This window comes from Osmia lignaria, chromosome 7, assembly GCF_051020975.1.
Source record: "Osmia lignaria lignaria isolate PbOS001 chromosome 7, iyOsmLign1, whole genome shotgun sequence".
NCBI classification, from domain to species: Eukaryota; Metazoa; Arthropoda; class Insecta; order Hymenoptera; family Megachilidae; genus Osmia; species Osmia lignaria.
In genome coordinates this window covers 2,785,716-2,813,632 of record NC_135038.1, presented here as the reverse complement: position 1 = coordinate 2,813,632, position 27,917 = coordinate 2,785,716, and the positions used below count along the sequence as shown (strand labels likewise).

Sequence of the window (27,917 nt, the reverse complement as noted above, 5' to 3'; positions counted from 1 at the left end):
TTCCCGTTGAATATTGTTTACTTGAAATTATCAAATGGGTCATTTATCATAGGTTGCCAACGCCCGAGCTAGGATCTTCTTAGTAGAGGAAAATTTTTAATTTTGCGCCACCTCCGAAAACTTTGAAATGTATTTGGTATCCTATTTAACGATTAAATAGATATTATTAATAGCTATGGAATATCGTCCTCACTAGCTCCGCTCATGTCATAAACTGGCTTTTCCGAAGGGTAAATTAAAATTCGATACTTCGTAACGGTACCCTAGCCTTCGAGGGTCAACCTGGATGAAAAAACTCTGGCGTAACCGGACTTTCGAGGTTCTCGTGTACGAACCGATATCACCCCACCCTCTCTAGACGAAGACGCGCTAAGGGCGCTAGAGAGGGTGGAACCGATCTTCGGGGGACACGCTGATTGGAATTTTGACTTTTCGAAAGAAAATCAATCAGCGCGTTGTCCCCCAACTCGACGTCTCCATCGGAGTTAATATAGAGGCGTTCGTAACGCATCGAGACGTCTGTATAGGAAAAATTCTATGTATTGTACAAAAGTTTTTAATTAATATCTCGGAAACTAATAGGAAGCCGAAGATACCACTTTATATTTGGGATCCTCTCCACCCTCCCCCCTTCCCCTCAAAATTTCATCTTGATCGGCGACCGGTCGTATTCGGAACTACAGCCGAACTAATCTCCACCGTTGAAGGATACACCCCCTGAACTGACTTTTGAATCTGGCGGAAATTAACTTACATCTGTTTAAAAGTACAACTGAAAATTCAATTTCGTGGACGTAAAGCAATTAGAAACTATTGGAAATAGGTGGTGAAACAAAAAATAAAATAGCAGAAAATACTTTAAATAAAAAACTTTATTTTAGCACTTGGAAGGGCACGTCCGTACAGCTCGAAAGAAACAGTCAGACTAAAGAAAGGTCAGTAACGAAGAATTCGTCACGTACCCATAGATTCTATCGGTCCTATTCGTTGTCTAAATAAGCCAAGAAGGGACACAACTGCACCCTCGTGACTTGTGCCTCGAAAAAGAAACTCAATACGTACGTCGATGGTTTTTGTAAAAGAATGAAAAACTTTCTCTTCTTGAAAGAGAAAAGCCAACAGAAACTTTCTAAAGTTTCAGAAATGTAATAAGCGGTTTAATTCCTTTCCCAAAAAGTTAGTAAGTAATGAAATTCCCTAGGACAATGAAGCGATGAATATAATAGATAGACTTTCGTCGCTTATTTGAGATAATCTATCATAAGATTCGATGGAAATTTACCTGCTCATGCATAGGGAAAATTCCACCGAGGATTATGTCACCGTTGATACGTATTAGCTTCGAGCCATCTTCGTCGTGCGCCTTTCGATTGTGGCACTCGCTTACAACCAGAGAATATGATATCCATGTTAAAATCTTTCCTACGGTCATCTTGATCATTGAAGTTGAAATTGCTTTCTACTGCCTGGAACAGAATAAAAATAGTATGTAATACTTACACCATAAATAATTAAATTGTATTTATTTAATATTTATTGCATTTTTGTTTAATCCTAAACAAAGTGGTAAGTCGTAAAAGTGGCCCTATTGTAGCGGTAAGTGCCACAGCGGGGTCTACGCTAGGAACAGCAGACCCAAAGAATAAGAAACCGCAACAATAGGGCCGCTTTTACGACTTGTTACTCAAACCGAGACGTATCTACTGAAAATCGGGTAATTTGTAAACGTTATATCTTGAAAACTAGTTAAACTCGAGTGTATACATTAAAGCTTAATGAATTCGTCTTGAGAAGCACTATTACATGATCTGAAAAAGAATATATGGTTCCATTTAAATAACGAAACTTGACCATCATATCTTTTAAACTAATAATGTAAATAAATTTTCGTTCATGCCAAAACATAGGTCCCATTGCACCGTGCAATTTCCATATAAACAATTTTTCGTGTCATCAATAGTTACGAAATAAAACGCCTGTCACACTTTAGCGCGGACACCCTGTATACCTACACTATACAGGGTGACCCAGAACTGGGGTAGGACCCGTGGAGGGATGATCGCTGAGGTCATTGTAAACAACTTTTTCCTTTGCCAAAATGTTGGTTAAGGCTTCGTTTTCGAGTTATTAATTGCCAATATTTTGGCAAAGGAAAAAGTTGTTTACAATGACCTCAGCAATCGTCCCTCCACGGGTCCTACCCCAGTTCTGGGACACCCTGTACATGTATATCAATAAAAAACTATTCGTGCATCCATTCCTTTTCACGCATCTGAATACTGGTTCAGGACAATGCGAGATAGGTTATCTGCTCAAATGTTAGAAGTTCAAAATACGCGCGCTGGAAGTTAATATTCTAATTTATATTTATTTATATTGTTGCGGGCGAAACCACGTTGTTTAGATTTAAAAATAACTTTATTTTATTAACGCTGAGATCCGTGGTAGATTTCTTACAATTGTTGAACAAGTACAATGTGTTCTCTTCGGTTGATGAGGGATCGTCCCTGCAGGCGTCACTAATTAATTCTGCTCTGCACACGTGGCCCTTCTATTTAATATGGTTTCCTATCTCATTCCCGAATTTTCCCAGACGTTACTGAACCTAATGTTGATCCGATGTTTTGGGTCTCAGGTTACCGAGACTACTGACTCAATTTCTTATGTTGTTTACGGCGTTTGATCGGTGAAAATATCTCAAAAACGAAGTTGCAGATTGTATAATAGTAAAGAAACTTTAGATTTGTTTTTGCGAGAAAAATTTGCGATTACATATTGATTTGTACGGTATTCTTAGGACATCCTGTATTTTGTACTGTTTAGTTTTATTGATGCTCCTTCGTGAGATTCTTTCTCACTAGGAGACTGCGTACGCGCGCGTAAGTGGGTCCGTAACAGCTAAGTACATCACGCGATGTCATAGCTGTATCTACTGTTCACTGGTGACAAGAAGTCTTGCGGGACGGCAGAGGGGCAAGAGAGGATACTACGCACACATCGATTGAGCCCTTAGTTTTATACGAACCTAATTACATAGTACATACATGTGATCACTTCGGCCGTCATGACCGAAAATACAAGGGAGCTGAGGTGGGGCGCGACCAATCAGATTGTGTTATTCTCGTGGGACTTCTTGTGATTAGTGGACAGTGTATATGTATTTAACGTACGATAGTTTTCCTGTCTGTAATGTCACTTATGCATGTAAGCCTCCTATAAGAAAAAATCTTACGAAAACGCATTATGTATTGACTAAGTAGTTGCCTAGTTTAACTTTTACTGCCACAGTAGAAAAAACCATATGTAATCAGATATACTACAACTATAGTAATTATTAAGGATATGATCAGCTAATTTTCAAATGTAGGCTTCTAAATTAGTAACTTTGTTATTAATATCATACTGCAACTATTCAACCTTTACCTTGCCTTCTCTTTTCTTTTACTAATTATTCAATTATACAAAATTTGAGACGTCGGACATCGGTTATTGATATGACAGTCAATGTATTAAGAAGTCATACCTTATCGTATTCTAGATAAACACACTTTTAAAAAAATATATAACTTACTTATAAATTGCATAACAATTTTGAGCTTTTTTCAACATTTCAATTTTTATTGTTAACCATGTTAAACATATTCTTTAACATTTTTATGTACAAACCTGTGACTTTGTTACATTTAATACTTTTACAGTTTTATTTATTTACATAACTACTTATAGTCAATATGAAGTAAGTAACTGGTTATAATTAAAAATATTGAAAACCATTGAAACATTTTAATAAAACATTATGGTATGTACTCATACTTTCTATAATTGAAAATAATGCGAATCACACTCAACACTAACATAACAATACATAAATGAAAAGAATATTCAACGACTATTTGTCTCCTAGTCCTGATGATCCCCTATCTTATCCGATAACAACTGTACCGGAAAAGGAACTATACTGTTACTTCCGCTTAGTTTGGGTGGTTCGCCGCTAGACGGCTACCGGTTTTTAGGATCCGTATATCGAACTCCAACAACGCAATTTCGATAGTTGATTGTTTGACCAGGAATAGGGTGTACACGTGCAATACAATGTCGAAGAAGACTCAAGGAAAGAATGCTTTCTATTTCTTTATGCTTGACTGGAAGAAGCGGGAAGAAGCTGGAGGAAGAGTGTTCCCTGAAGGCTTAAAAGATGTGCAACGAGATATAAAGTGTAGCGAAGAATGGCAGGTCTGATTTCAGTTTTAAATTTAACGCTTTTACATCATATTTTCGAACAATATTTATATAATTTAGGACCCCATCAAGGCCAACTTTGAAACTTTATCTATAATTCGAATCTTCTTAATTTAAATGCAATAAACAATACATGTTGACACGTTCATTGTAACGGTAACTTCTGTTTTGAAATTTCACGTTGAAAACATGAAGGTCGTGCGAGCCACGTGTCTGTTAAATTAAAATGTAATCTAATCAGTGCATTATGGAAAGTTGTTTCGTTGTTCTATACAATAGATAGACTATTATTATTACAATGATTTTTTTAGCATATACTGATGCATAACTGAATAAAAGATAGAATAGAAATGAAGAATATATTATAGTTTAAAATATACAAAAAATCAAAATATTATGTTTTAAATATAATTATTTGAAGTATCATTATATTATACAAAACATTTTTGTATCATTTGTGGTCACAAGAATATCATTTTTGAGTAGACAAATTTCCATTTGTGACCACTTATAAAATTGGTAATGCGAAACATCCATATTAAGAATGATAGGTTTGAGTTGTTGAATAAGTAATATAATACTTGCACAAAAGTAGTGTCAACTGCCAATATTGTTCTTCAGTTTTTCTTGGTTACAGCATATTTTACTTCATGTGCTTTTTTCTTATTTATTTCTTTTAATTTTATGAATGTAATCTTTATTTTCTTCTGTTTTTGATAGCCTCTTTTTCTTTTTAATCATTTTTCCTTCCCTGTGTTTTTTTTGCCTGCATAATTTCCATCTATTTAATAAATTTAAAAATGTTCAAGCACTTTTTATTTCTGCTTTATGACTTGCTTTTTAGGTCAAGAAAGAATTTTATTAATTTATTCTAATGAAACAGCCCTAAGAATAAATAAAACAATGGCTACAAATGCTACAGTGATCCAAGTCTATTCTATACATAAAATAGAATGTTTATATATTTCCAATTAATACTTAAATCTTTTAAACTGGAATTATTTATGCATAGTTATTTTTCAAAAAACTGTGAAAGATATAGCCTACCATGAAACTTAAATATCTTATCTTCTCTCCTTGATTTCAAAATGATTTTATTATTACATAAATAAACATGTAAAATGATTAATGTAGGTTCTGGTTAAGTTTGAAATGCTATTTAATAAACAGAAAAATCACTGAATTATTTTGAATGTTGTTCTTTGATCTATACATTTCCACAAATGTTGCTACATTAAATACAAGAAGTAGATTAATCCAATTACATTTATACAAATATAATGAAGCAATATTTTCTAGTAATGACAACAATTAATATGATAATATATACATAAATACATCCTTATATTTAATGCAGAATCTTTCCTCACAAGAAAAAGGTTATTATAATAAAAGAGCAAAAGATAGTAAGATTGAGGCTCAAGGAAGTTTAACAAAAAAAACAGCACTTGGAGAGAGTGTAGAGGAGGTTGCAGCAGCTGATAAACGAGAGCAAGAGTATCATCAAAATATGCTTCAGTACATAGAATCCATAATTACCATGAGTATTAAACATAAGAGTAAGTATTTAACATATTACATTCATATATTTAGGGAAAAGAAAAATGTATTATAATTAATTACAGATTTGGAAAAATTAAAATTTATGGTCATACATGTAAATTGGTTCTTCACAAGAGTAATTGGAATCAACAAATATGATTTTTGCCCTGCAGAATTTGCAGTAGGAGAATTTAGTTTGGAAAATGGTATAGAAAACATATATCATGAAATTATCAATTCAAAGATACCATTAGGATGGAAAAGAGATGCAATTGAAATAAGCCAGCAGACCCATAGAATACCTGTGGAGCTTCCCCAAGGAAAAAACGACTTCTTACTTATGTATAACAAATTGATTGCACTGCTGAAAAATAATCAAACTGGAAACAAATTGCCCCCATTGTTTACATCAAAAGGTTTAGTCCCTGCAGTAAAATCATTATTAACGAAAATGACTCATGCAGCTGGAGTATCTTCGGATGATTTTCTAATCTATTCATTGGAAGCACTTTTTGGCTCATTGAGAAATACTGCTACACAAAGTGTAGACGATTGCACCATACCTTTAGTAGTTGCTGAAAATGAATTTGGAAAAGATACTTTCTTGTCTGTCTGTAATCTCGAATGTGATTTTCATAAATGTATCGATGGCTCATCTCAGTACTGCAGTATGTCTATAATAAAAAGATGGGGTTTCACAATATGCGATTATTGTTGTGAATTTCTTGGTGTACCAATGGTCGAAGGAGTACATTTCCCTATTGCTCAAACAATCGATTATGTCTATCAAGAAGTTGCAGAACAGGAGGGCATTGATACTCAGCTGCAACTCATAAGTCTCAGTGATCAGTCAAAAGTGATTGAATGGAATGGAGTGACTGAAGAACATAGAAGAAAAGTGTCTGAACGAAGTTATGCAGAAGAATTACGACGACGTAATGAGAGCAAGCGAGTAGATGTCATTGATCACAGCAAACTCAATGCACCATCAAACAATGCAATTTTAACTGGTCGACCATTACGCCTTCCTAAAACAACATCATTAGCTATGAATGAAATAAAGGAAAATATTAATTATTTAAATGTAACTGATTTCCCGCCATTAGAAGGAGAAGCTAAAACACCAAAGAAAGACGTAAAGAATGTCAAGCTTCCACTGGGAAGAGGACGTTGTCGTACCTAAGTGTACAAAACATGTGGAATATTTACAACGTTGTTTACCATTTATTCAGTATTACTGTGTTTTGATATTTTTTATCATTTTTTGTGAAAATTGGTTATTACATTTGACTTACATAAGATGATGTATGTACAAAGGTTTATTTTATAAAAGATATATTACATATATATATTACGAAATACTTAAGATTTTTTATTACCAAAGATGAAAAATAGATGTATCAATTATGTTATTTTTAAATTTTGATAAAATATGATGTTATTTTTATAGATAAAATAAACAATTTGCAATTAAAAATTTTGTAATTTCATTTAATTCTTGTAACAATTTGTTATAAATGAATAACATATTATTTCCAAGTTTTTATATAACGTTTATTCTATTAACATACAATGTACTCTATAGATAATAAATTAATTTCACTTTTACACTTTAACAGTACACTATTTATATTGGTTTATAAAAATTGGTGCGAATGTAAACTTTAGAATAATAGAACATTTATGCACGTAAAATTTTAGTTAAATGTTTGGTATTGCCTCGGTAAAGAGAGTAAAGTTTGTGCAAATACGAAACGAGAATAGAATTTCACTGTCGATATTCATTCCGCAGCCACCATTTGGCAGCGAATGTTTTCTACCGGAAAAGGAAATGGAAATTCGTAGTCACACCCTATCGAAGGATGGCTTCAGGTCGCCAAGCGATTCTCCAGTATGACTGGAACGAGGTATATCTACCGCTTGAATCTTAAACGTATTGCGTAACTCTAGTTGATATTCATTCATAAACGAAATTTAATCATGAAGATTTGAAGATGTAATAATACAATACTTTATTTAATTTTAATTCTGTTATTGTTCAAAATAGTACAAAAAATGTTAATTGCAGAAATGAGAATCTGAAACGTTAAAACAGCTAATGTTATGAGCAACAAATTAATTATTTGGACGTATATTCTATAAATAATTATTTATTCAAAGTATAATTTAAATGTAAAAATTAAGCGACCTTTTTTTATTGTTGCCCATTCTCTTTACGAATAAATTTCAATTTTTGAATCAAGTTTATCTACCAAGAGAGTCCTCAAAGATTTAATAGCCCCAGGATCCCAGAAATTTAATTTGGTCTTAATATCCACCCATTGAAATATACACATTTTGCAGTTTTAAAAAATTTTATAGACTTTCAAAAATCTTCTTAGACTCAAGGTGTTAAAAAAGTTATTCTGTTTTAAAAGGTGAAGGAATATTTTTGAAAGCCACTGGCTCTCATACATATATCATATTTCCCGGAAATTTCTCTTCTTCTTCTTTATGTTACTAGAAGCAAATGCAACAGTTTGGATAAATATATACACAGTGACATTCATTCCTCAGAATAGGCTTTATTACATTTAATAATCTCCTTCCACCATTTAATTGGATTATAGAGGTCCTTTATGTAACACTGTGTCGACTTAACTTCAAAATACATGGGCAGTGTACATAAGTATGTATCTTCGAGAGTGCTTCTATACATATATACAATATATTGTTACATAGTGCTCGCCATATTGTGGAAGAGATGATAATCTGTTGAGGAAATGTCGGAGGAATCTGGTGGGTGAGATAGAACCACCCAATTCAACTCTGTAACTGTCTGTTGGGTGATTTATCCAGGGCGAATGTTATCCAGGAGCAGAGAAATCTGTTCTATCCACAAGATGGCTACTTCGAGTTTTACGTGTGTTCTAGTATAATACATCGTTCGGAATGCGACTCCATCGACAGTTTATCTTTGATCTAGGAGTTCAAATCGTTCACCGCAATAAGGGTTTAAGGGACTCTTGAAAATACTATCTGTATATTTTGAGACTAAGTCAATACTATTTTACGTGAAAGACATTTATGATTTCGTTACATAATTCAAAAAAGGAGCCTATTTTAAAAAATAAAACTTACTGTGTAACTGTTACCGGCGAACGACGCGCGCGTAATGGTTGCCAACTGTCTAGTGGATTTCCCACCGATTTGTAGCTAAGATCGCTCGATTGTAATAGCTCTACTTCCGGAACGCATGGCGGACACGTCGGAACGTATCATTGTACGAGTAATCACATTTCATCATATATTTTATATAATAAATACTTTTGCACTTTTAACCGTGTCGTGTTCCACTGCCGCTCCCACTCCTGCCATCAGTAACCAATAGATTAAACTTTCTAGAGGATCAGATAGTTATACAAGCTGTGTCTTTAAAACATGGTGTCTAGCCTTATATTTTTGTTTTACTAGTAGAATTTCGTTATATTGCTGCATAGTCGACTTCTTTACTCTTCAACGATTTTTGACCTCTTTGAATTTCGCGCATTGGTATAGACAAGACTGGATTAAGATGTCTGGGACCCGAGGCTATCACACCTTCAAAGGTATATAAAATTAAGCATTAAAAAAAGATTTTATATAATATTCGTTGTAGTAAATGGGAGGCTTATAATGGGGCTCATGGTTGTAGCCCTCATTAGATCTCCCCTTAATTACCCATTGGTGATGAGTTTATTTAAATAGGCCCGAATACGTTAAGTGTTGCATAGAATGAGCTTTTGCTATATTATTATTTATAAAAATGTCACTTAAAGCCTCATCTGCGGCAATATAATGAGAATTTATTCTATTGAGTTAAAACTCTGGAACCATAATAATTAAATAATTTGAAAAATAACTTAGATAGATAGATAGATTTATTTGACGCTTCCCTGCCGGGATTGCGTGGCGCTTTTAAGGAGCGTTCCCCAACCTTACAAACAGGGTGTCCCAGCTTACGTGTTATAATTCCGTTATTACGTAACTACTAATGATACAAAAAATTGTTGATATAGAAATTGCATGGTAAAAAAAAGCAAAAATACTGATCAAATTGAGTAACCTCCTCCTTTTCGAAGTCGGTTAAAAATGGGGCCAATGTTTTGGCCGAAGTGAAAAATCTGTTGCAATTATTAGTTTAAGAGATATGATGGTCAAGTTTTGTTTTTTAAATGGAACTATATATTCTTTTTCAGATCATGTAATAGTGCTTCTCAAGACGAATTCATTAAGCTTTAATGTATACACTCGATTTTAATTAGTTTTCAAGATATAACGTTTACAAATTACCCGATTTTCAGTAGATACGTCTCGGTTGAGTGGCAAGTCGTAAAAGCGGCCCTATTGTTGCGGTAAGTGCCATAGCGGGGTCTACACTAGGAACGGCAGACCCAAAGAATAACCGCACTTACCGCAACAATAGGGCCGCTTTTACGACTTGCCACTCAAACCGAGACGTATCTACTGAAAATCGGAAAATTTGTAAACGTTTTATTTTGAAAACTAATTAAAATCGAGTGTATACATTAAAGCTTATTAATGAGAAGCACTATTACATGACCTGAAAAAAAATATATGGTTCTATTTAAAAAACAAAACTTGACCATCATATCTCTTAAACTAATAATGCAAAAGATTTTTCACTTCGGACAAAACATAGGCCCCATTTTACCATGTAATTTCCATATCAATAATTTTTTGTATCATTAATAGTTACGGAATAACGGAGTTATAACACTTAAGCTAGGATGCCCTGTATATTTAACAAACAAACTTAACTTCATATATTCCCCAATAATATAAAACCAAAAAGTAAAATCAGAAAAAATTCAAAAACAAAGTCATAAACAAAATCGTATCAAAAATCATATCCTAACTTGAAAAATTATAAATTTTAACTCAAAGTCCTAACTTCTAGATAAACAGTTAAACAAAACTAGACTAATCTAAGCTAAACTAAACTAAACTAAACTCTTGCTCCTGGTTTCCACTATTGATTAACTTTAACCTAAATTATAATTTGTAGTTTCAGTTTTCTCTGTTGATTGAGCCTCCCTCTTATTTTCTTTTCTTTCCTTTCCTTTTAGTTGCCCCTTTTCGTTTCTTCATCTTTCCTCTTCTTCTATATCTTCCTTACTTTATTTTCCATTCTCCTTCCTTTTCGTCCCATTTCCACTCCTCGCCGTCCACCCATAGCTTCCTATTGCTATATTCGACTCTTCTTCCATTTCCTCTTTTCTCTCTTTCCTTTTTCTCTTATTTTCCATCTCATTCTCCTTTTCTCTCTTGACAGATCCTCCTCTACGCTTACATTCCAATGCTCCCATATTTCGTTCTTTCTCCACAGTATTCTTCTACTATCGTCCTCCTCTTCTAGCTCCGTTAGGATGATTCTCCTTCCTCCTTCCCCTGTCACTTCAGTCAGCTTCCTTATTTCCACTTTTTTCCCTAGCTCCATTTGCAGCATGATTCTGATTCTTCTGCTTCTTTTTTCTTTGTCTTCTTCTTCCATTCCTTTCCATACTATACTCCTATTTCTTCTTTCTTTATGTACTCACTCTTCTCTCTTCTGCTTCCCCTGCTCTTCTTCTCATTTCCTCTACCTCTTTCATCCATTTTTCTCCTTCCTCGTCTTCTCCCAGTATCTTTTTTACTTTTTCATGCCATCCTTTATTTCTTTCTTTCCTTATCCAGCATCCCTCCCAGACGTGCTCCCAGGTTTCTTTTTCCCACTCACATATCCTGCACTTTATACTCTTCTCTTTCCCAGTATCTTGCCTCTTTCACTTCGTTCCCCAATCTGAATCTAGCTATCCTTCTCCATCCCTCTTCCTTCCATCCTTTTTCCAGGTATCCTGGAATTCCCGGACTCTTAACTGTTTTATATCATCTATTATATGTACCTTGACTTCATTATCTTTTCCCACCTTCCACTCTCTTGCATCAGCTTGTCTGCCTTTTCCATTTCTTCATAACCGATGGGAGATGTCCCCATTACATCTTCTTCTTTCTAGGTTCGGTATTTCTATTCCTCTTTCTATAAAAAACTTTTTCCTTTCCTCTTCCCTTGTTTCTCTTCTTATAAATTCTTCCCAGCATTCTCTCGTCAATTCCCCTCCCCTTCCTTCCCACAGCTTCCTTTCAAAAGCCCAGGCTAATTTCCCTGCTTTTACTGTTAGTTTTTGCCTTTGGAACCCTTCTCTCACCATGTACCCTGGGCTGCACCAATCCAGTCCTATTGTCCATGTTAGGAATCTTTCTTGTAACCATTCTATCTCCTTCCACTCTTTCCACCCCCATACTTCTGCCCCGTAAATTCAAAAAATAACTTTTGTACACATTGTATAAAACGAGTATTATTATTCAATTTGTAGGCGTTTAGTAGACGCCCTTAACTGGAGCTGGCGACCGCCAGGTGGCTGCGGGATCAGCACTGTCCTCGTTGGTGGTCGCCCTGCATACAAGTTCCGAAAAGTGGCGTTATAAATGTCTGGGATAGGGATCGTCTGCCCCCCCCCCCCACGAATCTAGCAGACGATCCCATGACAAAAAAATTTTTCTGTTACTACAAATTATACAATAAACTTTTCTTTACGATTAATAGAAACACTAAAATATTTATTTAAATAAACATTTATACGGCTTTTCTGCATAACCACTTAGACTTCAGTGTTATCTTACATATAATAATCATTAATTGTAAGACCAAAAATTTGAATAATCAAATCCTTGAACTGTAATCTAACAATAAGTAGTTCAACGATTGTATACTTTTTGATACAACACAAAATTTCTATCAGAACAGATTTTTAATTCCTTCGTTAATAATTTATTTAAATTTTCAATTTAATATCTCTTTTAAAATCAATATGAATATTTTATATTCTTTTAATTAATAAATTACAATTCATATTAATTATTCAAGTGACCTGCTTCATAATTTAATAAATTAATCAAATCGGATGTTTAATGTTATTTTAGTCAAATAATTAAAATACAGTTTAAGGAAAGAAATATTAGAGGTTAAATATACATAATTAAAAGACACCAGTATTCATTAGATGTGATCACAGCAAATACAATATACGTACATATTTTTCAGCATATAAAAAATTCTATAACATTATTCACAGAAAGAGTTTTTATATATCTAATATTTTTAGTGAAACATAAATTAACCCTCGTATGACAGACCATGGAGAGAGATCCAGTTTTAATTAAATTTCGTATTTAATATTATTTTCATTTTCTAAATTTCACACTGTTCCTTGAAAAAATATTATTCCGATATATACAATTCTTTCATTTAAAAATTATACATTTAACTTTAGGATAAGACACTTCTGTACGTTTTATAAGTTTGGAGCACGATTCACTTAGGCCCCGCTGTTCAAGGGTTAAGCTAATTAAATTATTATGAACTATAATAATTTATTATTTATGTTCCACACTTCATTTAGAAGAAAGCTTATGTAATTAGTAATATAATTTTTGAATTTGATTACAACAGTACAGTATTCGGGCACCGAATCGATTACCCTTTTATTGTATCGCATATCGATTTTCTCTGATTCATTACAAAAAGAACTCATTAAATGGATTTTATTGTGAAGTTCTTTATCATGTATTCTTTGTTCTACTTCATTCTTTATATACTTTATAGGTTTAGCGTACGTAATTGCGATAGCCATTACAGAACAGAGAATTTATAGTATCCTGCTACTTCATTATGGACGCCTCCAATTTTTAACTTTCATTTTCTCAGTAAAATATTGAGATTATAGTAAATTTGGTAAATACAACTTTCGCGCTATTAGATTGTTTGGAATATACATACATATTACTTACTCTGTGCCGTGAGATACTTGGTAATTATTCTAATTTATATTCGTTTGAAAACATTTAGTTTATCAAAACACTCGCTTAATTAAAATTTGTTTAATACGTTAAAGATGTTTTTGTACAAAATATATGTTTAGGAACATTGGTGCAACTAGGACCTTTTTTTAAGATGGGCCAAATCAAAAGAATTTTAAAATAATAGAATATTAAGATATTAGAATATTAAAGCTTAGAATATTAAAGGGTATTAGAGTATTAGAGTACTACAGTCCCTAGCCATCGAATTAGGACCACTACAAATTTTCAGCATTTTTCACGTTTTACGCAAAATCAAAAGGCCTGTTCAAATTGTAATGATATAATTTATTAGCTACTAACATAATACACTACTACTGTACATAACATTATTAACACATGTTAATATTTTGTATTTCCACCCTTTGCTTTGATGACAGTTTGTATCATTTCCGGCATGCTCCGTATACATTGCTTGATCATATGCTTTACATCTTCATTATTTTCCCAAATATTTGTAATTCTTGTTTTTAACTCAGATAATGTGGTGCTTGGAGAGTTGTAAATAAGTCCTTTGAGTAGGCTCCAGACAAACACTCGCACGGCCCTTAATCGCTCATCGCCCAGATAATTTTATTTTCATCACAATAGTAACAAATCTATTGCTATGTATACCTGGTTATCAATGTATTTAGTAACAATTTGAATGAACAAAGACAATCTTCCATATATGACATATTATTATAGCCATAAAAGTGAAATTTTCGTACGCGGTCCTTATTCGATGGCCAGGGACTGTAGAGTACTAAAATATTAGAATTTTAGAGTATTAAAGCACTACAGTATTGGGGTATTAGAGTACTAGAATATTAGAATTTCAGAGTATCAGAGCACTACAGTATTGGAACATTGAAGTGTTAGAGTACTAAAGTACTAGAATATTAGAATTTCAGAGAATTAGAGCACTAGAGGGGGAAACTTCCGAAAGGCCCCATCACCCCAGGACAACCAAACTTCGGATTTATAGTAATTGAGGGACGAGAAATCGAATGAGACCATTTTCAGAACTGGCAAATAAACCGTTCTCGAGATATACAGGGTATTCTAAAAGTGCGAAAACCCCCTATTATCTTGATAAGAACTCATTTCCACGCAAAATGTCTAACCTAACCCTAACCCTAACCCTAACCTAGGTTAGGTTAGTCATTTTCCGTGAAAATGCATTCTTATCAAGATAATAGGGGGTTTTCGCACTTTTAGAATACCCCGTATATCTCGAGAACGGTTTATTTGCCAGTTCTGAAAATGGTCTCATTCGATTTCTCGTCCCTCAATTACTATAAATCCGAAGTTTGGTTGTCCTGGGGTGATGGGGCCTTTCGGAAGTATACCCCACCAGAGTATTGGAGTATTGGAGTATCAGAATATTAGAATCTTAAGGTTTTAGAATTTCAAAATTTTATGATTTTCGTACCTTAGAATCTTAGAATTTTACAATGCTGAAGAGCCAGTCCATATTTTTGAGGGAGTCAGCCCTATCGTAGCCCCTACCTAGTTACTCCAATGTTTAGGAAGTGTAGCATAGTGCACCGGCAATAAAGATGTATGTACATAGATAACAGCACTTTAATTATGCTTGTAGCGTTGACTACACACTCACGCGAGATTAATCTGTCTTATCCGTCGAGGAAAAAGAATCAACACGGTAATGGTTCAACTTGTGTGTTGCAGAGTGCACTAGCTGCAAATTCTTATAACTTTAGGGGCCACGCGAGATGCGATTGCGCGGGCACCACACTAATGTCAATGAATAAATAAAACACAAGATGGAATGATTACGTTGTGATACTTTTATTTAACAAAGACTCGCGATATTCAAGATGGCGATGGAAGTAGGGAAGACACGTGTCTTTTACTTCCGATCGCGTTGCCGGAAAAGTACAGAGTGAGTAAAGGGTAAAATGGGGGTGCATTGAAGCGAGGGCGTCAGGCCCCGAGCACCCTAGAAAAGAGGACGCGGTTGGAAGGTTTGCTTCCTTTTGTGACCGCTAGATGGCGCGAGGATCGAGGGCGCCACATAACTGTTTTGAACTAAACTCAAACTATGAACAAACTTAATTAGCTATTAAATGTTTGGCATCGCACACAAAAAACTGTGGAACTATGCGCACTTTGTCTAAATTACAATGAACTAAGATGTTTACACTTCGACGGTTCGCGTGAGAAGAAGGCGTTTTCCTTCTCTGAGAAAATCCTTGCGCGCCCCGGAAGTATGTGGCTCCTTTTTTTCATCTTGTGCAAACTTACCGGAAATGCACTTTCCGCGTCGGTAAAGTTGCTACTCTATACACCGCCACATGCTTTCAAGAATTGATACCATTATCAATAGCCACGGAAATCATATAAAAAATTAAAAATTACAAATTGTGTTGATTTAATAAAATTATAGTACAGACATTTCGAGCTTTTCATTAATACTCATGCTATTTTATGAAAACAAAAAATTGTAATGTAGCTTCTGAAATTTAAATTGGTACAAAATATTGGATTCCCATAATGGAATGATAGGGTACCATACATTTGATCAACCATTTCTCAATAAGACTTGATGAATATTTCGGATCGTTATGTTAAAATCCAATTTACTTTTACATTTACTTTTTGCTATAAATTCACAATAATTAAATCTATCATAGAGAATTTATTTATTGCATGCTTGGCAGTTAACAATATCTTCTTCAATAACAAAACAAAATACAAAACGTATATACTTGTTATTTCAGATATGTAGTTATTTTAGATGTGCACTCCGAAAATGATGGAATGAAACTTACATATCAATGTACCTACGTTGCTTGTAGAGCAATTGTAATCAATGGCGTTGTTTGCATTTCTCAAGGTAGCACGGAATTCAAATGATATTGTTCGGTTCAATTAACCCTTTCGGTACTATGGGAGCGTAAAGGCGTATAGTAAGTGGGACATTCATTTGTAGAAAATATTCAAGTAAGAACACAGTGCTAACAATTTGATAAGAACTGACATAATTTTCGATAATAATGTCACTAATGGATACATGTGTATATTGTCGAGGACTCATTTCTTGTCACGGTTTTTTTTAACCCTGGCATATCAATTTTATCGTAATGTCACTCGCATAGCATTATGCGGTGTGATTATTAGTTTTAGCTATAATTCAAGTTTGATTTATAGTTTTACTGTTTAACTCTTGAAGAACGGAATCTGGGTCAACAGTGATCCAAACTTATAAAACATATACCTAAAATTAAATGTATAATTTCTTAATGAAAGGGTTTCATGTATTAGAAGAATAATTTTTAAGGAAACAGTGTACAATTTAGAAAATGATAATGATATGAAATACAAAATTGAATTAAAATTAGTGCTCCATTCATGATTGGTCGTTCCAGGGTTAACGTGTAAATAAAAAAAATTAATAAAATCTGATAGATTTACTATTATTCAAATAAATCTATATTTTATTTTCAATTTTCATGTTTAAAAACAGATGATAATAATAATAATAATCAAATTATAATTCAACTTTCAAAATAAAAAATTCGAAAGAAGTCACTTCTAATCATTGAAACCTTAAATTATTCAGAAATAAATAAAGAAACAAATAGATAGTAAGTAATTTTTAAAAATATATAGTTAATAATACTAATTTTTCATCATAATTACATGATATTTATACACTAAACTGTTTAAAAAATTGATTTTGAAAGTCAAATGTTTTCTTGACAATAATTCAAAGACAGTAGAAAACTCAACGTATGAATGACCTACTCTTTAAAAGTATTTAGTACTTAAAGGATTAATATCAGTGGCGGCTCCTCCATAATATTCGCGACGGCTACGGCTCTTCCAGTATAAAATAAAAGTTCCTGTTTTTAGACGATGACATTCAAAAATCAGTGAAATTATTCTAAATAATTACCTTAAGTTTTATTAATAATATAATTTTCAATTTATATTGAACTTTTTTTATATAGACAATCTGCCATTGGCTAATATGTTTGCTATAATTTGATCTCATCTATAACAAATAACACTGATATTATAATATAAGAAAAATATATAAAATGTGCAAAAAATGTAACATTTATAAAAAAATATAGACAATACACATATGCATAAGTATCAACAGTATAATTGTAATATTTATAATGTTTATTATCGGAGATACCGCGCCCTGAAATTTTCAGCACAAATTCTCCAATGCATTAAGTTCACCTATAGCTACCGAACCGTCTTCCATTATCCGGGGTTATCAGAGGTCGAGGTGGACACTGCACCGAGTGTAACCACCTCTGACCACTGATTAGTCGATTTGAAATCACCTAGGTTCAAATTATACAGGATGTTTCATCAAAATTGGTACAAATCGATATCTACGAATGTATAAATAGTCTGAAGACGAAGTTCTTTTGACACTTCATTGTATAAATGGACTTTTAACCTTCTATAACTCAAACTGTTTATACTTATGATGACAATTAATAAAGTGGCTTTAAAGATATTTGCATATTTTAAAATCATAACAAGTAATTAAAACACACTATTTGTTCTATTATTTTATAATTTACTTACTGCAATACATGTAGATTATAATGGTGTACAGTCATGATCAAATCAGGCTTCCATAGGAAAAATGGCGATATAGAGGAAGCACTTAGCCGGCACTGTGGGGTATGAGACGATCCCGGCTAATTCAGTTTCTTTTCTTTTGTGGCTAAAATTCTTCCCTTTAATTCTCAATATAAATACTTTTTTTGAAACCACGACTTTTGTACTATTCTTTCCCTTAAAATGTTCAATCTGAAGAGTATCCAACTAAAACTTTATCTCTTTATATGAAAATTTGGAAAAATTATAAATTTTTTTGTGAAAACTGTCATTTTTTCGATTTTTCTACGTTTTTCAATTTTTTTCTCATATTCAATATTTAATTTTACTAAAATTAACTATAAAATACGTTAAAACAACTCAAAGATTGTCTAGGAATTTTTTTCGTAAGAAGCTTCTTATTATTAGTAAGAAATATTTTATTGGCTGGAGTTTTAAACGTCCCAGTCTGCCAGTCATGTTATTCTGGTGAAGTGTGCCAGCCATGGGTTAATATTAAAAGTAATTTAGAAAAAAATAATATATGTCTTTTTGTTATTAAATATTATAAAATTTAGTATATAATTAAGAAATATGAATAATAATATAAATATCAATTCAAATTCTTCTGCGTAAATGTAGGGTGATTCGCTCGTTACGCAAATCAAAGCTAATGTAGACTGCTACCTGACTACTATTTTTTCCACATGTACGCATCCACATAGCCGTCTGCTGCTTGGACACAGACATGTCCAATGATACATGTCTCATTGTCAGCTGCGACAGGCGGCCGTGTAGAGGCATACGTGTGAATAGAAAACGGCTCTCAAGTTATGGTCGGCATCTCCTTTGGCATGCGTAATGAGAGAAGCGCCCTGTATACAGGGTGTCACGCGACTACCTCGACAGCCGAAGAGGGATGACTGCAAAGGTGATTCTAAAAAACTTTTTCCTTTACCAAAATGTTGGTTAAGGCTTCGTTTTCGAGTTATTAAAAAAATACACCGATCAATCCGAGCGCGTCTAGCGCGCGGGCTTAGGGACGGCAGTGTCGACTACGAAAACCGGGCCTGACGTAGGTCGCGAACGAACGACTCGGCACCCCGTTGGCATAGCACAATAAAAAAATTGAGCTGGTGTATCGGTCCCAACCATTCGACGAGAAAACACCTCGCCTATTATTCATACCTAAGTGCAATAAACGAGGGGAGTTCACTGGCCCGACCATGAAATCAGCTGTTCTACCGAACGTGTTTCCGCGTTGAATGGTTGGGACCGACACAGTGGCACTTATCTGCTTTCAGCGTAGCAGGTTAATTTAGCAACGAATGGGCAAGTTTCACACCCTGTGTATACAGGGTGGCCCAAAAGGAGCTTTAGTTTTGAAAAATTCATTATAAGAACAACTAAAAGAGATTCAATTCAAATAAATTGCATTTTATTTAGAAACGTTGAAAATTTAATGAAAGATATTTTCAGTGTTTTCCCTTAGTAACCACTAACTAAGTGGCGGAGCCTTGTTTCAAACAATTTGATCCGAAGACAACATTATCTGTATGTACTGGCCATTAAAAAGTGAGTAAAACACGTGTGAATATAAATCGACTTTTTCTCAATTTTTCAACTGGATGACTTCAGTGATTTTTTGAAGTGTTCCATGTTTCCAATCTTCACTTTATACACTTTATCCTTGATATAACCCCAGAGAAAGAAATCATTGACCGCTATGCGATCATAAACATACGTTCTTCGAGGCTATATGTAATCTTTTCAGTCGTCATTTTAAAATTGAAAAACACGTATAAGAAAAACTTCCAACTTTGATCTACTTGTTTATCAAATAATAATTTGATATCTATAAAAATAAAGAGATGGCGCTGAAATCAAAACTGAAGCTCCTTTATAGAATTTAAGTTATGTTTTCTATCCAGTACGTATAATATTACCATCCTTACCGCATTCGAAATTTACACGCGTTTATTTGTTGTTACACAAGTACTAGTATCTATTTACAATTATTTGTGTAATAACAAATAAACGTGTGTAAATTTCGAATGCGGATGGTAATGTATTATACGTACTGGATAGAAAACATAACTTAAATTCTATAAAAACTACAACGTATGTAATTAATTATTAATAAATGCAATGATTATAACACAGCTGTAATAGTTATTCAAAAAGAGACAAATTATCTAAAAAAAAAAAAAAATTAAAATGTTGGGAACCAAGGATCTCAACCGTGAACCTTCAGATTGCGAGTCATGTATTTAACCGCGGAGCTAATCGTTTGTATGTGCAAGTTTGTCATACTTCTCAATGTAAGGAATAACTATATTATTATTACTGCAGATTGAGGCTAACCGGGCACTCAGTCCTTGTGGACCATTGTACCTGGGCCGCAAAGCAGCCTCCATACTGTCTGTGCCTTGGCAGCTGGGCTTCCGTTGCGAAGTTCAGAAGCGCCGGCACCAGGCCAGCCGAGATGCTTAACGATAAGAGTTCTGAGGCCCCCTGGATCTTATCGTTAGAGCCCTTAGTTCCCTGCATCTCATCCATCTCCTCACACCTTGGGTATGTCAACTCCTCTGTGAGTCCCATGCGTGCAAGGTGTTTCCTCGTGTACCAGTGTCCTGTCACTAGGCCCACGGGCGGTGAATTCCTGGTTCAATCATTCCTTGGCTAGGCCCTTTAACGCGCTGGTTGAGACTCCAATAGGGTACGAGGGGTATGGCTGAGAGCTTGACGCCCCCAGTCGTGCCAATTCGTTGGCCTTCTCATTACTTGCAATACCAGCGTGACCCGGTACACATAGCAGCTTGACTCTGTTATTCAGAGATAGCCGTCCCAAGGTCAGTGCACAGTCTCTGACTAGCTTAGATCCAATTTCCACTTTGTGGAGGGCGCTAAGCGCAGCGAGGGTGTCACTGCATATGTAGATGTGTTTGTCTGAGTGTGCCCTATCCAAGATGTATTTCGCACAGGACCAGATAGCAAACATTTCTGTTTGAAAGACTGTTACGTGATGGCCCAGTCTGTGGGTTATATCGACCCATTGGGCTCGCCCCCGACATCCCGGCCCCGGTTCCAAATCTGGTCTTGGAGCCGCCTGTAAACCAGACGAGCCCCCCCCCCCCCCCCGGGGTCAGAATACTGTTTGGGTCCTCCAGCCATTTCTCCCTGTCTATCTCGTAGTTGTAGCTGAAGATGTACACCGTCTTGCAGCGGTCACCACCTTAGGTCAGGGTTGATTCCGACTCCAACTCCGTGAGGATCGTGGTGTGCCCGTTGTTCGACGACGACCATTCTTCAGCCTGATGTAGGCGAATGGCTGCTCTCCAAGCCGCCACGATCACCACTAGGTGAGGTGGCTTGATGTCAAGCAGTATGCCTATCGCCATGGTGGGCGTGGTGGGGACTGCACCTGTTATCCCCAGCAGCGTCATTCGATATATTCTCTCGATAGTCTTTCTGTGTGTCCCCTTCTTCATGGAGGTCCACCACACAATCGAGGTATACGTAATAACGGGTTCAAGGATGGCCTGGTAGATCCACCTTACCATCCTTGGTTTGAGACCCCATGTAGGACCAAACATTCTACGACAGGCCCAGTAGTTGCTAATTGCTTTCCGGGTCTGCTTGTCCACATGACTTTTCCAGGTGAGTCTCTTATCCAGTATTACTCCTAGATATTTCACCTCGAGTGTTAAGCGAGTGTGATTGACATCATGTTTCTACGAGTGTGATTGCCTTTTGCAGTCTCCTCGCTAATTCCAAAGGGTGTCTGCCCCTGACCGTGATAGAAAGGTCATCGGCGTAACCTTGAACTTCAAAACCTTCTGTGGTGAGTATCCGTATGAGTTCGTCAACCACGAGGGTCCACAACAGGGGGGACAGGAACCCTCCCTGCGGGCAGCCCCTCACGACATCGGCCCTCACCGTTTCCTCCCCTAGGCTTGCTGTGGCTTATCAGCATGTTGTGGATCCATTTTACGACGGAATCCTCGATATTGTATCTCCTCGCAGACTCCTGTATGGCATCGTGAGGGGTATTATCGAATGCCCCTTCAATGTCAAGGAAGATGCAGAGGGCGGATTCACCGTTCGACAATGCTCCTTCAATTAAACCTACCAGGTTATGAAGTGCCGTCTTGGTGGATTTGCCATTTTGATAAGCATGTTGGGAGTGGTGCAACGGTTTGCTGACCAGAACCTCGTTTCTAATGTGCCTATCAACCAATCTTTCCAGTGTTTTAAGTAGGAAAGAGATGAGGCTAATAGGCCTGTATGACTTTGCCGAGTCATAATTGTCCTTTCCTGGTTTCGGGATGAACACTACCTTGGAGTAAAGGAATAACTAACTTTAATTGTTAATATATTTTAAACAATTAGCCGTCTGCCCCCAAAATGGGGTATAAGCGTGTTCAGCTCGGCGAGCTCTGCAAGATGGCATAGTTTAATTAATAAGTGAGCGTAACATTTGGGTAGTTTCCCTCGTAAGACAAACAACTTTCGCTTATGAAGTTTTTTGCTATTTCTAACGGTTTCAGAGAAAAAGAACAAGAAATGTAAAACAGTGGAAATTCTAAGGGCAATTTTCACTGCCGTAGACTAAAAACGAGCAGCAAACGAAAATTGTGTTTTAATCAGAAGGAAATCTACATATTTACAATGTTTCATAATTTTTTGAATTTTCGGGTTCGGTATCATTCCTTGTTAGTCAAGTTTGATCTAATCCGCTTAGTACAGTAAAAAAAAGAAAAAGAAAGTTTTGAATTTATGATACATTTGATACGTTACCACAAAGTTATAGTAGTTCATAAGGGGTTAATAATAGTATCTAGATGAAACAAAAAGTATACTGATCGAATTGAGTAACCTCCTCCTTTTACGAAGTAAAAATAAAGTTACTGTTAAAAATAAAACTAGTCCTATTTTATTAAGAGGCTCGTATATACTGAATGGTTGGAAAATCCATTTTTCCGCATATTTCGATAGATACACATTCCAAGAACATGCCTATATAGTATTCGGACGAATTTCAAAAAATTAACGGAGACACAGTGAATCAATTTCTCATTTGTAAGTATTAAAAATTTGATTCTGATAATCAAATTTTAAATTCCTTTTTCTCGAAATGACACTTTTCGTCCGCGTTGACAGCTAATGAAATAATCTAATAATCCAATCTAGGTTGTATTTGTAAAAAAGACTTTTCTCTTTTACAGTTGTACAGTACGTTGTCGTTTTCTGATTGATAAAAATAATTTTATTTTATTTAACTTTCTTTGGTGATTCTAGTGTTAATGGGTTTGTTGATATCTGTCTGTATTTTTCGTGTAAATAAATTATTACTACCTATAACAAGAAAATGAAAAAAGAAAAAGCTTTTATTATTTTTTTGCCAATATACTGTAGTGCATGTAAATTTGATATGCTTGCACTATTTTTCAAGGAACAAAGATGACCTTTAATCTTCTAAATAGGATGCTACATATTTTTTGTATACCATACAAAAATCTACGTCAACACATTGAACTATGTATTGTACAATGGTCTTCGATATCATACGAGATTGGAAATGAAAGAAATATTAGGAACACATTGTTATTCAAAAATATGGGATCTTTTATCAATAAAGATATAAGATAAGGTTTTTTTAAATCTATTGAAAACTGCTAGGAAATAATTTCACTTTCTTATTTTTCAATAGATTTTATTTAGTACCTTACAAAAAATCATTCCTTTATATAAATTTGAAGCCACGTATTTCAAAACAATACAAGTCCACTTTTCAATACCTCTGAGATACAGTAGACTCTTGTTAGATTGCCGCTGACGGGGTTATAAAGGGTTAAAATTTTGCAAGCTTCCAAACTTTCAGTTGGAGGGGAAAAGAGGGATAAAAGTGTCGGATGCCGGCGGAAAAATTATGGCGTTTCGTCTCGGGAACCGTCGACTGTAAGTCGCCAGTGGGGCTGACGTGAACGGTCCTTGCCCCAGATGCCTGGATACTATACCCCGCTTATAACCCCCACAAAAGCGTATCATTTTCGTAGACTATGATAATCCGTGTGAAAATCAAATCATACGGCAATATAACGAGAGGGTACTGTATACATATGGTTAAGTGTAGCGTAGCCATGAAATATTGTATAATGAAATATCAGCAACTATTTCAATGTTTCCCTATTTTTAACAATGCAAAATTTTAATTTTGGAAATACCATACCGTAAAATGCTGATGCTTTCTTTTTACAGTGTGCTACTATTAAAGGGTTAAGTAACCGGAAGAACAGGCGCAGGAATTTATTTGCGATAAATTGAAAAGATGCATTCCAGGTGAGGGGTTACAAAAGAAGATTTATCTCAAAAAATTGAAAATTGTCGCCTGGGTAGAAGGCATCGATAGATAACGTAATATTACTTGGGCGCAGTAATATATCACGGTGATTGATGATCCTACAATAAAATCGATGCTGCAATATAGATCGTGCATGTTAAGGTGTAAGACACAGGTGTACTAATGGTATATTGAAAAACCCGTGAAAAATCGTGTCTATTGATTTATTCGAACAATAGTTCACGAACTGTTTTGTGTCAGTTGAACAAACTTACGAACATATGTACTATGAGAATGAATTTTTATTTGCTCAGTTAATTGGCAATTTACACTGGGTGATCAGATTATCATGATTTGCTTTGAAATTTAAATGATATTTAGGAATATTTTAAAGAGGGTAATATGGCCTTCTAGTTTTATATACCTTTGTATTATCTGATTCATAATTTAAATTCCTTTAAATTATTAAGGAATGATAGAAGAAAATCAGTTTAACTAAGAAGCACAAGATGTCATTGTTATACAGTAGACTCCCGTTGTATTACCACAGACAAGGTGATGGAGACAGAACATTTTTTCAAGCCTCCAAACTTTCAGTTGGAGAGGAAAATAGAGATAATATTGTATCATTTATGTAGGCTATGATGATGAAAGTCTGGTATGATTGAAAATCTGTGCGAAGATCAAATCGTTCATATGACAATACAACGAGAGTCTACTATAAAAAAGACTGTAAGTGCCATTTTCAACCCTTCGTCAAACGATTTCTTATTCAATCTAAAACGAAATATAGTTTTAAATAATAAAACATATTTTTTATCATAGAAATGTATTAAAAAGAAAGAAATTGTATAATATTGAAAATTTGCAAAACTATGTAAAATGAAATTTATGATCACAGAAGATAAGAAATACAAGAATTTCATAGCATGTTATTCTATGCAGCAGGTGCAGTATACTGTACGATGGGATAACTAACAAATGTTTTTTCATAGAATGGATGTTTATATGAAGGCCAATGTCAGTAAATGTCAACCTTTAGACGGCGGATCATGGCGAGAATTCATATTATTATCATTTTCTAAATTTTACACTGTTTCCTTAAAAATTATTCTTTTAATTATTACTCCGTAAAACTAAATATTATAAATTTTGGATAATTATCTTAAATATACTTAAAATACAATAGAAAATATTTATTTGTTGGTGTTATAAATTGAAAGCAATAGAAAGTAAATGTTTTAAAAGGTATGGTGTATATAAATAATTATTATATAAATAGAGTTGGTAGACGTTGAACGATTTCAAGTTAGCTTCGACATTTTTATCAATCGAGATCTTGGACACGTTCGACCGTAAATGGCTTCAAGATAAAAAGAGTTAATCGGTCGTTTGAAATGGCAGAAGAGTGGGTAGAAGACGATCAGATTGGAACTAAAGGGTGAGCAGTAGATAAGGGCAAAAGCTTTCTAGTCAAACTACCAGCAAAGTGAAAACGGACGTGTATATCTATGTGTTCTGACAAACGACGAACAATGACGTTTTATCCAAACTTTAACCTAACTTTACTTCCATACAGGATGGTGGTATCAGTAAGCTACAATCACTACTATAAATCGAAATTTTCACAAATTCAATTTAAACTTTAAAAGTATTTGAAAACAGGAGTGGATAAAAGTGCCATCTAACAAATTAATCGCTTGCTTAAGTATCTGTCAAAGTAATTGTTTGAAGCCAAGTTGATTTAAAGATTTTCAATTGAAATTTTTACAGTAAACTTTCATTATATTGTAAACTTCCAAACGTTTAGTTAGAATAGAAAAGAGAGATAAAATTGTATTATTGTTGTAGACTATGATAATGGAACAGTGGTACTGACATGTGTGGAAATTTGTTTAAAAGTCGAATCGCTCACGTGGCAATATAACAAGAGACTACTGTAAATATAGGTACGTATATTTTATAGATGGCTGGTGGATAGCAGTCAAGCGATTTCTAACTTTTGGAAGATATGTGTGCTCTGTAAAGTGCAAACTTTAGGAGAAGATTCTTGAGGAAAAGTTGATAAAAGTTTTCATACCTGACGTACAAGGTGCTTTATATGTATAAGAAGGAAAACTATATCTTTAATGTTGAAAATGTTTAATGATGTATTTGATTAGATAACAGCACATAAATTAAAAATATTAGGTGCTACACATTTATTTGGTACTTAAAATTGTTATTTCAAATTTGAATATTCTTAGTTACTATTTTTTAAGTATTATTTTAAATTGCTATTCTGTTGTAGAGAGAACCCTGCATCTCCCCTTTTCCAAATCGCCGCACAACGTGGCTGTCGCCTAACAAACTGCGAAACGGTATTATAAAAATTGTATAGAGTGCACCCTCGCGAAAGGGTCACAAAATAACTTTTATCAAACTAAATAACATTTACTTGAACTATTTTCTGATATTCTTCATAGATAACGATTTATGGCAAAGGAAATGTTTAAGGAGCAAATACGCAGAGGCGTTGAAGGAGAATTAAAACAGACATATTTTATCTTAAAATTCATCAAATATTGAAAATGATGACATCTATTTATTTTTTTTTTTAATATTGTGTATCGGATAACTTTATTGGACTAAACGACGAGATTTCTTGAGAAGTTCTAGAAATGAATTTACTAACATATGTACTTTTGTCGTTTTAAAAAATTTCATTGTTCATAGTAACTTGTTTATTTGATTAATACTAATGAATTGTACTTTCTTTTTTCATGTACGACAACGGAGAGGTTTCAAGAAGAAGCAACTGGACACGCGGTGCATACACGAGCACGCTCGCTTCAGCCCAAATGCAGTGGAGAAGAGGAATCACCACAACAAAGAAGAAATAAACAAAATATTAGCAGTCACAATTTTGGAATTCGATTACAAGTAATATAATTTCACATTTCTTCTCTTTGTTTTCAGTACTTACAATCCTGATTTCAAATTTTTGACTGACAGTATACTTCAAAGAAATTATTAATATAAAAATGAACACCGAAATTGTAAATATGTATTTTAAATTAATAAATACATATATATATATATATGACAGTTATTGTGAAAGTGGTGTAAATCGAAATGTAGAAAACATTGAACTTGTCAGTTCTTATATATTATGCTGTTCAATATAACTCAAAAATTTTGACTTATACCACATTCATAATAACTAGCACATATGTATATTAATAATAAAATAAAAATATTGTGATATTTCCTTTTTCCCTTCAAAAATAAGTAATAACAATTGTTT

General features: G+C 34.3%; 2 protein-coding genes and 1 long non-coding RNA gene across 4 annotated transcripts in view; 2 read left to right on the top strand and 1 right to left on the bottom strand.

Annotated features, from left to right (window-relative positions):
- LOC117609657 (metabotropic glutamate receptor 8) overlaps nt 1-27,917 on the bottom strand; it is a 218,235-nt gene that overhangs the window by 96,306 nt on the left and 94,012 nt on the right. For both annotated transcript variants that reach the window (XM_076689003.1, XM_076689004.1), the window contains exon 2: nt 1,283-1,466. In XM_076689003.1, coding sequence (XP_076545118.1) covers nt 1,283-1,441 — 159 coding nt within the window. In that variant the 5' untranslated portion in view covers nt 1,442-1,466. The remainder of the gene's footprint in view (nt 1-1,282; nt 1,467-27,917) is intronic.
- On the top strand, nt 3,992-7,144 carry LOC117609658 (protein maelstrom homolog). Its single transcript, XM_034336267.2, has 3 exons — nt 3,992-4,233; nt 5,597-5,798; nt 5,865-7,144. Exons 1-3 carry the CDS (start codon nt 4,093-4,095, stop codon nt 6,962-6,964), a joined length of 1,443 nt encoding a protein of 480 aa, XP_034192158.2. The 5' UTR covers nt 3,992-4,092; the 3' UTR covers nt 6,965-7,144.
- Nucleotides 7,989-26,815, top strand: LOC117609661 (uncharacterized). Its single transcript, XR_004582640.2, has 3 exons — nt 7,989-9,368; nt 24,550-25,363; nt 25,457-26,815. It is a non-coding gene; the product is annotated as an uncharacterized LOC117609661 (long non-coding RNA).